The 13,461-nt window shown below is 34.8% G+C and overlaps 1 protein-coding gene across 1 annotated transcript; it reads left to right on the top strand.

Annotated features, from left to right (window-relative positions):
* The first annotated feature begins 1,501 nt into the window (after positions 1 to 1,501).
* Positions 1,502 to 4,648, top strand: LOC150103522 (WD repeat-containing protein 36). Its single transcript, XM_090397779.1, has one exon. It carries the CDS (start codon positions 1,604 to 1,606, stop codon positions 4,274 to 4,276), a length of 2,673 nt encoding a protein of 890 aa, XP_090253905.1. The 5' UTR covers positions 1,502 to 1,603; the 3' UTR covers positions 4,277 to 4,648.
* The last annotated feature ends 8,813 nt before the right edge of the window (positions 4,649 to 13,461 follow it).

Below are 13,461 nucleotides of genomic sequence, written 5' to 3'. Positions count from 1 at the left end.
CACCTTGGATAGTGCGGTTGTCGCGCCTTGTCCGACTTGTTAGGTCACAAAATCACAAAGTAGGAGCCTAGTGCTGAAGTACCTTGTGCGAAATATTGCCTGTACTCAGTACAAACACTTGCCATCGAGTTCTGAAATACCTCTGCAAGCAACAGCTGCACCACACCTGTCCTCCCCTCTCCTCGGGAGCTGAAGAAAATCTTCCATGGCCGCACAGCTGTACACAAATCTACCATCATTAAGAGTAATGTACGTCAGGTGGAATAGTGTAAGGCTCGCCGCCATTATATTCAGGAGCAGTGAAAATGTGTTCCATGAAGATATCAATTACGTTTTATCATCTGGTAGCTCTACGTAACTGGTCTGAGTTTCATGGACGCCAAGCGAACTTCATTTGTCCAAATGTATTATGCCATCTGTGCAGTTTGGTGAAGGAGGCATAAAGTGATGTGAACTTTCATGGGTCAGTTGGGTCCCTTAGGTCTACTAATGGGAAATCTTAATGTTGTAGCTTATGTAATGCTATTCTAGAGAGTTCTGTGATTCCAACTTTATGGCAACATCGGCGAAGGCACTTTCCTTTATCAACACAACAACGATATCATATACAAAGCGATGTTGTGCAGAAATAGTTTGACGAGATCGGTGTTAAAGAACTTGAATGGACTGAACAGAGCCTTAATCTCAACATGAAAGAACGCGTGTGTGATGGATTAAAACGTCGATTGCGAGCTAGGCCGAATGGCCCGCCGTTACAAATGCTTTTCTTGAAGAATGAAGGGAATTTTCACAGGGATGTACCAAAATCTAGTGGAACTCAAAGAATTTCAAAGTCTGTTATAGGCAGCAAAGCGTGGACCAAAATCGAGGGAAGGTACCTGCTCTATAACTCTCCGTCTCCACCAACCATAACTACCTTCATCATCTACACCAATCCCATTTACCGCCGACCACCAACACTAGTATCTTTACAGACAATCACAGACATCCATGCCCACAGCGGGATTCGAACCCGCAGCCTTTTGGCTGGAGAGCGGATATGCTAACCACTCGGCCAACCAGGCTGGCTATTGAAATATTTTTGTTCACATAGCGTAATTCCATATGCTAGAACATATATCGGGCATTATAGACTATTCTGTAGCATACCATTATCATTAGTAGTAGGAGCAGTATTATAAACTGCAAACATCACGTCCTATGGCAGCTTCAAACATTTTGTGTGAGCTATGACTTATACTTTCTTTATGAGTTTTACTTAAATGAATGCTTCAGAATTAGCATAGTTCTCTAAAACACATAAAAAGTCACTCTAGAGTATGTTTAGAGATGTTTATTTGAAAATTTTGACAGGTTTTAGAAAAACGTTTGTAATTTTTTTTTTAATGTAACAAATGGGCGAATTAGGGCGATTTGTTTTGAATTTTAGAACTTTGGATTTTGTTTCCAGATGTCAGTTATGCTTACACGTCGTGGTGTGTTATGGTGGTGTTTTGAATGTGCTGGTTGTTTTTAAGTATTTTTTTATTCTACACAATTTACTCGTAATATACGAGGTAATGGATAAGTAATATATTATGGTATACTTCCTCTGCTGTTAACGATGACGAAATCTAGTAGGATTTTTTCTGGCTTTCAAGCTCTAGGATTTGTAAGTAACCACGTGCCACTTACTTTGCGTTATATTCAAAGGCGATCTGAAAATTTAGCAATTACAGTTGTCGGAAGATGTTTCCACACCTTTGGATGTGGAAAATTTCAGCTACTTAGTATCAGCGATCCTCATCCTGAAGATATATCCTGCATGACAGCTGATGCTTATTTAGTGTTTACCGCTTGTAAAAATAGTATTTATGCATGGAGAAGAGGAACAGAATTACAACATGTATATAAAGGACATGAAAGTGATGTTCATCTTATGTTACCGTTTGGACCTCATCTTCTTTCAGTTGATGAAGAAAGCAATTTAAGAGTATGGGATATCGCATCAGAGGACTTGTTTTTAGAATTAAATTTAGACAAGAAAAGTTTTGCTATTAGTGCAATGATGCACCCTAGTACTTACCTAAATAAAGTGTTGTTTGGTAGCAAGCAGGGTAATATGCAACTATGGAATTTGAAAACATGCAAATTAATATTTACATTTCCGGGTTGGGGAAGTTCTGTTACAGTGCTTGAGCAAGCTCCTTCAGTTGATGTAGTAGCAGTAGGACTTTCAAGTGGTGATATTTATATTCATAATATAAAATATGATGAAACTATAATGAAATTTTCTCAGGAATGGGGGCCAGTGACAGCACTTTCTTTTCGAACTGATGGTTGTCCAGTGATGACATCAGCTAGTAACATAGGTCATATTGCAATTTGGAATTTAGAAGAAAAACAACTCCACAGCCAGATTAGAAATGCACATTGTGGTGCTGTAACTGGCATGAAATTTCTACCACAAGAACCACTTATGGTTACTTCGTCTCCTGATAATAGCTTAAAAATGTGGATATTTGATATGCCAGATGGTGGTGGCAGACTTCTGCGTATTAGAGAAGGCCACAGTGCTCCACCAAATAAAATTCGCTTTCATGGAGCCAAAGGACAAAACATACTCAGTGCTGGGATAGACAGCACTCTACGTTCATTTTCTACTATTGTAGATAATCTAAATAAAAATCTTGGTCAGGCTTCATATAATAGGAAATTGGCTAAGAAGAAAGGTGTGCGAAATGACCCAGGAAAAATGCCTGCTATTACAGACTTTACAACTGAAATAACCCGTGAAAAGGAATGGGATAACATTGCTGCTTGTCACCATGGTTTGGCTTTAGTTACAACGTGGTCTTATGATAGGTGTTGTATGGGACAACATAAGTTACTGCATGAACGTTTTCATGGTGAGAGAAATGTAGTAGCTCTCTGTGTTGCTTTAAGTGCATGTGGAAATTTTGTTTTAATTGGTTATAATTGTGGTTATGTAGACAAGTACAATATTCAATCAGGAATATTTAGAGGAACTTATGGTGAGGAAAAAGCTCATTCAGGCGCTGTTAGAGGTGTAGTAATTGATGGCTTGAATCTGATTACGATAACTGGTGGAAGTGATAAAGAATTAAAGTTTTGGAAGTTTAAAGATTGTAAATTTCTTTCTTCCATAGAATTAGATAGTCCCATTTCACAAATGCTTATGCATCGAGAAAGTGCTTTAATGGCCATAGCTTTGGATAACTTTACAGTGGCTGTTGTTGATGAAGAAGCAAAGCAAATAATTCGAAGGTTTGATCACACAAGCCGTATTACAGATATGTCATTTAGTTCTGATGCTAGGTGGCTATTAACAGCAACAATGGATGCAGGTATTCGTGTCTGGGATTTACCAACTGGTGCACTCATTGATTATTTCCAAGTTTCCTCAGTGTGCAAAAGTCTTGCAATATCACCAACAGGAGAGTACCTGGCAACTATACACTCTGATGACCTTGGGATTTATCTCTGGTCTAATACAACACTTTATTCTCATGTTTCTCTACAACCTCTGCATTCCGATTTTGAACCTCATCTCCTTGAACTTCCATCTGTTTCCACAGAACAAGATAAAGAGAAGAATGAAGAAACTGATTTTGAGACCTCAGAAGAAAAAGATGGTTATGAATTTAAGTCACCTCAACAGATTTCTGATGAACTTGTTACTTTGTCGTTGTTGCCAAGTTCTCGTTGGCAAAATTTACTGCTACTTGATGTGATAAAACAAAGGAATAAGCCTAAAGAACCTCCTGCCAAACCAAAAAATGCTCCTTTCTTTTTACCAACTGTTACAGGATTGGATCCAGTGTTTGCCATCGAACATGATGTGCCCGTTAAAGAAAATAAATCAAAACTGACAGCAGTATTTAATAAACTGTCACCATTTGCAAAATTTATTTTACAGTGTTGTGAAAAAGAAGATTATGAACCAGTTTTAATTAAACTTAAGGAAATGAATGTATCAACCATAGATGTTGAAATACGGTCACTTTCTCCAGAAAACGGAGGCTCAGTTCCATTAATGTTACACTTTTTAAAAGTTCTTAATTTTGGACTGAGTTTAAATCGTGATTTTGAATTAATACAGTCTTATTTAGGTTTGTTTCTGAAAGTACACGGAGAAATAATATTATCAGAATCTGAACTTTATGAATTTTGTAAAACACTCAAAGAAAATCAGTTTAAGGCTTGGGAAAGTTTGCAGTTGAAATTTAAAACTGCTTTATGCTTAGTGAGCTATTTTAAAAGTGCTGTTTTATAATTTATGTATGTATTTATACAATGTGTAAATATAAATATGTATATATATGCATGTTTTAAATACCTATGGTATATTCAAGTTGATTGTTCCAAAGTAATATTTTAAACTTGTGATATAAATACTTGGCCCAAAAGTGCAAAATTTGTAGATGTGTATATGTGTGTATTAAGTTTTTTTTTAATTGATCTCATATGTGAGAACTCAAGATACCTATAAGCACGATGACAGCAAAAATTTATTAGCAAGAATGAAACATATTTACAGTTGTATTTAGTGAAAAAATGCATGATACTATTTTAGTATCTTGAAATAGATTCATCAGATATTCAACTTCAGAAAATAAAAAGAAAAGTATGTTGTGGGGGGGGGAGTCATATATATATATATATATATATATATATATATATATATATATATATATATATTTTAACCAGAGATATCAGTAGTTGTATGAAATTTGCATAGTCAAGAAAATTTGTGCATTCTACTTTGTCTTCATCATCATTGCTTTGACACAATTCTAATCGTTTGCTTATTTCAAAGTGAACTATTGAGACCTATTCCATGTTTGCTTTTCTCCTCCCAAGCTGTTACTGATTTCCACATGTTAATACAAATAGACATGAAATTATCTATGATTAATGCTTTGGGATTTATAAACTTATAATCGATTTACTGGTAGTTTTGTGAGATTTTTGTTTTCTCTTCTTTCTAGTGGCAGTCATTAATTGTAGGATTATTTTTGCAGCTTTCCCTCCTACTTACCTATCCACCCACGTAATTCTTTATATAATCCCTTTTAGTTGGACTTGCTTTTTCTGAATAAAACTAAACATATTTAGCCAGTGATAGAGTGAAGATTTTTCCCTCTTCAAGAAACTTGTTTTTTAATCCCTATAAAACCAGATGCATCAGCCAAAGAACACAAATGCAATATAGTATATCTTACCTTTCAGGCATTTTGACATTTAGTTTATCTGTTTATATAAAGTAAGTCAAAAATACTGGAAATAGTGTTACAAGTATTTTTAATTTTGTAATTTTTGATTCAATTAAATTCATATAACTATAAGATGAGCTGATCTTAATTCTTTTATCTCTGCATACTCACTAAAACAAATACTTTGTCTTGTTACCCAGAGTTTTTTTTTTTAAGGGGGGGGGGGGAAGGGATTCATTACTTATTTATAGATAAGATATAAACTAAGTATCATCTGTATTGCATATTTTCTGAGAATTTTGTTTCCAATTTGGAGTAGTCATGTTTAGCTTATACCTAACTGGATAAAGAGAAGTACTGCTTACTTTCCAAGATTTTCTCCTAATTTACCATGCAAACTTATATTAAAGATTTCTTTTCATATTTACACATCTACCAATCTCTTCTCTCATGAAAAGATTGCTCCTTGGGGAGGGAACGTGGAATTTTCTTTCTGTATAACTACCCTTGGGCAGTCTTATAGCATCTCTCTCACTGTATGTTTACACTAATTGAAATATTCCAAATCACATATTAAGCTATATAGTTTTCTTATGTCATTTAACTAACCTGTGCATGTCTAAATATGGTATATAACTTTCTCTGAACTTTAGTTTGTATAGTGTGGCATGAATGTATCTGGAAATGACAAGCATGTAATTTATATTCCTCCCCTCCCCCCAAAACAAAAATATATATTTCTTTTTCAAATTTCTCTGATCATTAGGATCTGATTTGGTTTTGAGAAGTCTTTCAATAATCATGTTATACTGACTTCATAATTATTCTCTTGCATAGGTTTACTTTGATGTTGAAAGCTTTTCCACTTGGTTATACTATAAATTTTAATTTATAGTATAACTTGTATTAACATATTTATACATTATTAATGTTACTAATGTACATTATTAATGTACTTATAGTATTAGCATAATAAAAGTATAGTATAACTATAGTATTAAAGATGTTTATAGTATAACCAAGTGGAAAGACTTTCGACATCTGTCTCTAATCTACAGTATTTTAGTTATAAGGTGTGATACCTTTTGACTACTCTTATCTGGCTTTCACACTGATGAGATCTCAATAAAGGTTGAAACCGGTCTAGGAAGTGGCCCTTCCCATAATGCATAGCATTATACGTGTCCGTATGAATATGTGCATTGCATTATGGGAAACTAAGGCAATTGATGCGAAGTCATTGGCCTCTATATACAAGTAGCCCAGTCTGTGAAGTGATTTCATATGCAAACTTTGTTTGCTTACACTTGGATAAAGGATGAAACCAAGAATATAACTTCTTGGCATCTTTAATTTAAGGTTTACTTTGAGGATATGGAATTCGCTAGTCAGCAGAAATGAAAGTGGTATAAAATCCTAATTATGCAAGTAATTTCTTTTAAAATAAAATATCATGTATAGACCCTGCCTTTTGTCTAAAATTAATAATATACAAAAGAAGAGAATACAATTTAAAAATACAATATTACATTTATTGACTTTGAAAAAGCATTTGATAAAGTTAAAAGAAGTATTTTATTTAACATATTAAAGCAAAGCCAAAGACCAAATAATATTCTAAAAGCTCTCATAAATATATATGAAAATAATGAAATACAAATAATATTAAATTATGAACTATCATATCTCACAGTGATAAACCTAGGAGTCCGACAGCGATGTCCCCTTTCAGCAACCCTTTTAATATTTATCTAAATTAAATAATAATAAAATGGAATAAAAATTTCCATCACGGTATTAAACTTTCTCCCACTGTGAACTTAAGCACTCTTCTTTTTGCTGATGACCAAATAATAATTACAAATTCTGAAGATAACTTACAGAAAGATAATTTAAATGAAAAAGCCAAAGATTATGAAATGATAATATCAACAGAAAAATCAAAAACGATGGCCTTTAAAGGACAAGATCCAGTAAGAACTAAAATAGTAATAGATAAGATTTTAGAACAGGTGAATTCATTTAACTACTTGGGATGCATGATTACATATGAAAATGAAAAAAATATAAACCTAAAAATTGCAAAATATTTAAAAATAACAGCTGTAATTAACTCTATATTTAAAACAAACCAGACTAAAAATATACAATACAATACATTAGCCCTACTAGTCCTATTGTATGGAAGTGAAATCTGGACAATAAAACAAAAAGACAAATGAAGATTAATAACAGCTGAAGTTTGAGACAAACTGCAAAGTACACTCTATTCGATCACAAAAGAAATGAAGAATATATGAAAGAATTAAACCAGGAATCAGTAATAGAAAAATTAAAAAATATAAACATAATGGATGTAATTTGTTGAAAGAATGAAAGAAGATTACCAAAACAAGCCTTAAATTACAAACGATTAGGAAAAAGAAAATGGACATTCTCTTAAGAAATTCGGTGATGACTTCTAAGGCTGGAACAGGCCTAAATCCTTGTAAAGCAGATGATGAAAATAAAATATCACAGAACAATATTTGGATTTGAAAATATTTGCGAACTAAAATTTGATGAACTGATAAAGTGTGAAAACCACAGAACCATGATAGAAATTGAAATAAATCTTGGATCAATAAAATAAAATAAAAAATAATTAAAAAAAAAACCCACTGGAGTTGATTAACTGTGTGTTAACTAATATTCTAAATTAATAATCTTTCTTATATATATATATATATATATAATTGGTTACTGAAATGTACTGTTAATCACCATACTAGCCATAATATGTTTATTCATCGTGTAAAACATGGATGTAATGTATGCAATTGAATTTTTTTAAAATGTGAATCCCACTCATTAAAGGCAAAGGGGACATGATAGAAACTTATAAGATATAGAAGGGATTCAAAGAAATTTTTCAATACACGATGACCAGGAAAAGAGTGTTCACCCCTGGAAGTAGTGCATGGTGAATGAGTGGAATGGATTGCCAGAGGTATATGTGAGCGCTGTGACAGTGAATTAATTTATGGAAAGGTATTATATGAATAATGGTTAGTGCAGATCTCCTGCAATAGTTTTTTCACTCCATGGAGATATCCTGTGTTTTCCTGGCCAGTTGATCTTTTATTTTTAGGCAATGAAATTCATCTCTCACCCAAGGATAATTACAAATATTTGTACCCACATGGGATTCAAAGTCACTTCTCGTTAATTGGAGAGTGAGTACATTAACCACTTGGCCAGCTAGGTTGTCAGTTGAAATAACATGGAGTTAAAGATATTTGATATCCATTATGGTTGGTTGAGCGGTTAATAATTAGCGATAATTATCTTATTGCAATAGTTATTTGTGAAAATTATATAATGGAAAGCGAGGGGTGGGGGACAATCTTTCTGAGGTGGGGGAACATGCATAAAACTGGAATTTTTTAATCTGAAGTCTTCCAGAGAAATTATGCATTTTTTTAATTATGAAACAAACCTTATCTGCTAGAATTTATTGCCCTAATAATATTTAATTATTAATAGTTCATAAGCAAAATATCCTCTCACACAGATACCCATGAAAATGTGTGAAATTCATTCCATACTGTTTATTATAATAATAACGGCCTCATTAAAAGGTATAAATGTTCTTAATTTTGCTTTTTTCTTGTACTTGTATTAGATGACCTAAACAAATTATGAAGCTTGTTTAGGTCTTATTTAATACAAATAAGGCCCTGACCAGACCACACATGGACATGTGACCAGTGTATTATGTCTTATAATTGCATGTTTTTCTTTTGGCTAGTTTGCCTGATTTCCAGGGAGAAAAAACATGAGATTTGAAGACGAAAAAATCTTGACCCCTCCATATGAGACCAACTAACTGACCTTTGTTTCTTTTTCTCTTCAAATACTCGATGGGATTCAAGCCCAGGTTTCCACCTGTTGTGATGATGGAAGGAGGCTGGAGAAGGTCCAGTACCAGGATTCTGGAATGTTGTATATGAAATAGGTTGAGAAAGTATAAATTGCAGAATTTAGTGGAATAGATAGCAAAGAGGTGATGTGATGGAAATGTAAGTTGGTGAGGGGATTTTACAGGATTAATACACAAGAATGGAAACCAAAATTGTTTATTATATTGCAGTAGCGCACTCAGGATTTAATCTTGGAGGGGGCCCAAGTTGAGTAGACGATTTGAGAATACACTACGCACTGCACTACGACCTATGACTGAGCATCTGCAATGATCACTAATTCATAAGTAGTATAGAAATAGAAGATGCGACACAACATAAATTTTTTAAAAAAATTAATTTTAATTAGGGAAAGATTTTCAGAAAATTTTCTAGTGTTTTTTTCCTTTTTCTTTGGAGGGGGCCAGGACCCCCCCCCCTTTGGGTGTACTACTGTTATATTGCAATATCTCAGTTAAAGGACCCAACTGGCAAATATTCTCAAAGAATGGTCCAATAGAAAATGAACTGTAAATTTGCACCAACCAGAATGAAGGGAAATTTTGCATGTCCATCTTTTTTCAATCCTGGTACTTGCTGAGTTGTGAGATATGCAAACCCTATGCATTTGGTGTTTACAACACCCCTGGTGATGAATTTTGGAACTATTTTTTCTCAGATATCACTCCACAAGATGCACAATGTTGTCCTACAAAGTTCTGCAGTATTTGGATCACTAGATAATGCTTCACAAATCCTTAAACAGGGATCACCTTGTATAATAAATAGAGTTAGCAGTGAATGCAAACAAATGAATAGTCTAATAAAAAAAAAAGCCCAGATGGGGCAATTTTAGCCCAAACTTTTTTTTTTTTTTTTTGAAGATCAAGAGGCAGGCAATCTCAGAAATCAATGACTGCTAACCCAAGGCTCTCGGCAATTTCAGTCATACAAGGGGGGGGGGATATACGGACAAATGCAATCCTTTCGTTTGCCTGACAACATTCGTATTATCTCCGAGATAGTATGAGTCAAGCAATCGATTTTGTTGGTTGAGGGTTAAATCTTCGTTTCAAAGAGAAATCCCTCCTTGCCTGAGCTGACGATTGCTTAGTGAATTTATTAAAATAAAATATTAGTCTATACATACGAGTATAATAACACAAACACATAATGCTTTATACCTCCTATTCTCAAATTTCTTAATATTTATACCACCAAAAATTTTTTCGGTTCTACTATTAAAATGTGTACAATCAAAATGAACTATAAAATAGTATATTAAGATGTAATTTCATTGTACTTAAATGCATCTGTAATTAAAATGTAAATATAATTAAAGTATTTGGGCCTCCATATCGACATCAATCTAAAATGGAAATCCCATACCAATTTCCTAACAAATAACTTGATATTCATAATTAATAGAAAATAGAATATGTTAAAAAATTGTGAAATCAGCATTTTTAAGATGCTTTTACTATTGGGTAAATTCCTCACTGTAATATGGTATCACCTGTTTGAGTGAAGATTATATCAATATGCTTCATCTTATTCGAAATACAAAATCAAATAATCAGAACTATAGCCATTACTAATTTCTTTGCATATTCAACTGGTAACCTGTTTGCCATTCTTAACATTTTGCTAGTACAGAAATTTCATCTATATAATTGTGTACTATATGTAAGAAAATGCACTGAAATTTTTTTTGTATATATAATGTAGACTGGTTTACACTGTGGGCAGAACTTACTGGTAGTTTCCAAAGCAAACAGAGATTGTTCACAGATCTTTTGCATACTTTGCAACAAGCAGAATATGCAGTAAATTTGCTGAATGTGATAAAGTCTGTAACTTCAGGAGAATCTTTTAGAAAAAAGTTGATACTACCTCACTGGACTAAATAACGTTGACTTATTTTAAATGCATATTTAAACCTGCTCAGACTAAATAACAGCAATCATCCTCACAGGAATTTCATCCCTTATTCCATTCCAAATTCTCAGCCACTATCCAAACATTGGTTCTCAAAAAAGTATGTCAACAGTGTAAAAGAAAACCCTCTGCTTACCACAATTGGTTCAAGACCAAAACTCCAGCTGCACTCTTTCGTATACTGCAGCTCACAACAGTTATAAAAGAACCATCACCAAGTCAGACTTTGAAAGGGCCAAATTTGCAGCATTTGGCCCTTTCCAACTCGCCTCCTGCCCAAATGGTAGTCGCTCCTTCTGGTCCTTGTCAAGGCCATTGGGTGCAACTTCTGCCCACTCAGATTTCCACCATTCTAACATCCCAATGGTACTGTAGTCACCTCACCAAAAGACAAGGTCAAATTACTTGCATCACTCTTCTCTCCCAATTTCTACATTGATGATTGGGCAAAGTTCCCTCCACGATTCCCTTCATGTCTCCTATAGTCTTCCAATAGAAAGAAATCTAACGAATATCGAATAACCTAAACACAAACAAGGCATCTGGTCCTGATGGTATCCCACCTGTTGTGTGAAAGATTGTGCCCCAAAACTAACACCTATCTTGTATTGCCTCTTCAATCTATCTTATTCTATTGGCATCTACCCTAATACATGCCAGTAGAATAAGATAGATCCTGGCCATCCCAGAGAAAGGTGATAAAAGTCAACCAAGGAACTACTGCCCAATTGCTCTTCTGTTCTTTCAAAAATTATGGAGATGATCAACCAACTCTTGAACCATCTAGATACATACCAACTAATCAATGACCTGCAGTATAGATTCCGCCACTCGCGATCTACAGCTGATCTTGTTTTCACCACCCACTTATGACCTCAGGCCATAGAGAAATTTGGTGAAACTCATGTGGTTGCCCTTGACATTTATAATACATTTGATCAGGTTTGGCACAGGGGTCTATTTAACAAAGTGCCATCCTATGGTCTGCCTTCCTCACTCTGCAACTAGGTCGTCAACTTTCTCAGTTGTCACTCACTGCATATCATGGTGGACAGTTTACTCTCCTTAGATTTCCCCACCAATGCAGTAATATCCCAGGGTTTTGCTCATTCATCCACACTCTTCCGCTTGTATATCAATTACCTGCTGTCAGACTTCCAATCTTATCCATAGATTTGCTGATGACAGTACACTCCATTTTTCTTTTCTACAAACTGGTGTTCAAGTATTAGAATCCTTGAGATCTACCACAATCAGACACCTGAACTCAGATCTCCTAGCTACATCCCAGTGGGGAAAGGGCAACCTTGTAAACTTGAATGCCAACAAAACTCAGTTCTGTCTGACCTCTAGCAAGAAAGAGCTTGCATTCCAACCCTTTACCATCAGTAATACTGAGATATCCAAACATGATCCGGTTTCTCTACTTGTACTGACCTGCACCGACCTTTCCTGGCACAACCATATTTCAACTATAGCTTCTGTAGCCACCAAAAACTTGTACTTTTTCGCAAAAGACTACTCCACATCTGCTAACTCTACAAAACCCAAATCCGCCCAGCATTGAAATAGTGCTCCGATATTTGGGATGGTGCACCAAATTCCTCTAAAATTGCTCAATTTGATCTAGAACAGGGTTTCCCAAACTGTGTTCAACGAGAAGTTCTGGAATTTGTCATTTTAGTTTTCTAAGCATTTTTCATGAATAAATATTTTATAGTGGAAATATTCTGAGGAGAATAATATTCGTGAATATGTCGAAATGCTCAGACTCAGAACGCCTAATAACATGTTTAGCAAATGTTAGTGACCAAACCGTGTATTTTTAAATGTGGAAGTATTAATGAAAAAAAAAAATCAGCTAACGCCTTTTTATTCCCGTATACGGGAGTAGGCGAGGCCATTTAGCCCTATCTAACTTTTGGAGACTAAGTGGGCAGTTCAATCTCCACTGGTACCCAATCAGAGACAGATGGCCCAAAGCTATCACTAATTAAGCGGTACGCAGTGAAGAGAGACGGCTCAAATGTGCCGCCATCTCGTGGTCCCTAACCTTAACACAATATATTTAATGTCTGAAATAATGTGGATTCTACACCGGTCGATTTTCTTGAGTTTACAGGACGAAAAACCCGAGTTTCCGGGAGGAAAAACCTGCTTGCCCGTGCCAGAGATAGACTAACTCGGGAACCGGTCGAAAAAAGGCTTAGAAAAATTTCCTCTAGTCGCCGACTAGACTCGAAATGAAGTCTTCCTTCGTGCGGCCAAGTGCGGTGGTGTGCAAACGCCACATCCACTGAGCTACACAGGCTCGGAAGTATTAATGAATTATCGTTAATTTTCACACATTAAAATCTTTCAACAAT

This window comes from Typopeltis vanoorti, chromosome 9 (genome assembly GCF_054136105.1).
Source record: "Typopeltis vanoorti isolate ZY-2024b chromosome 9, IOZ_Tvanoo_1.0, whole genome shotgun sequence".
Lineage (NCBI taxonomy): Eukaryota > Metazoa > Arthropoda > Arachnida > Uropygi > Thelyphonidae > Typopeltis > Typopeltis vanoorti.
Note: the sequence above shows the minus strand (reverse complement) of the source record. Positions and strands in the feature narration are given on the sequence as shown.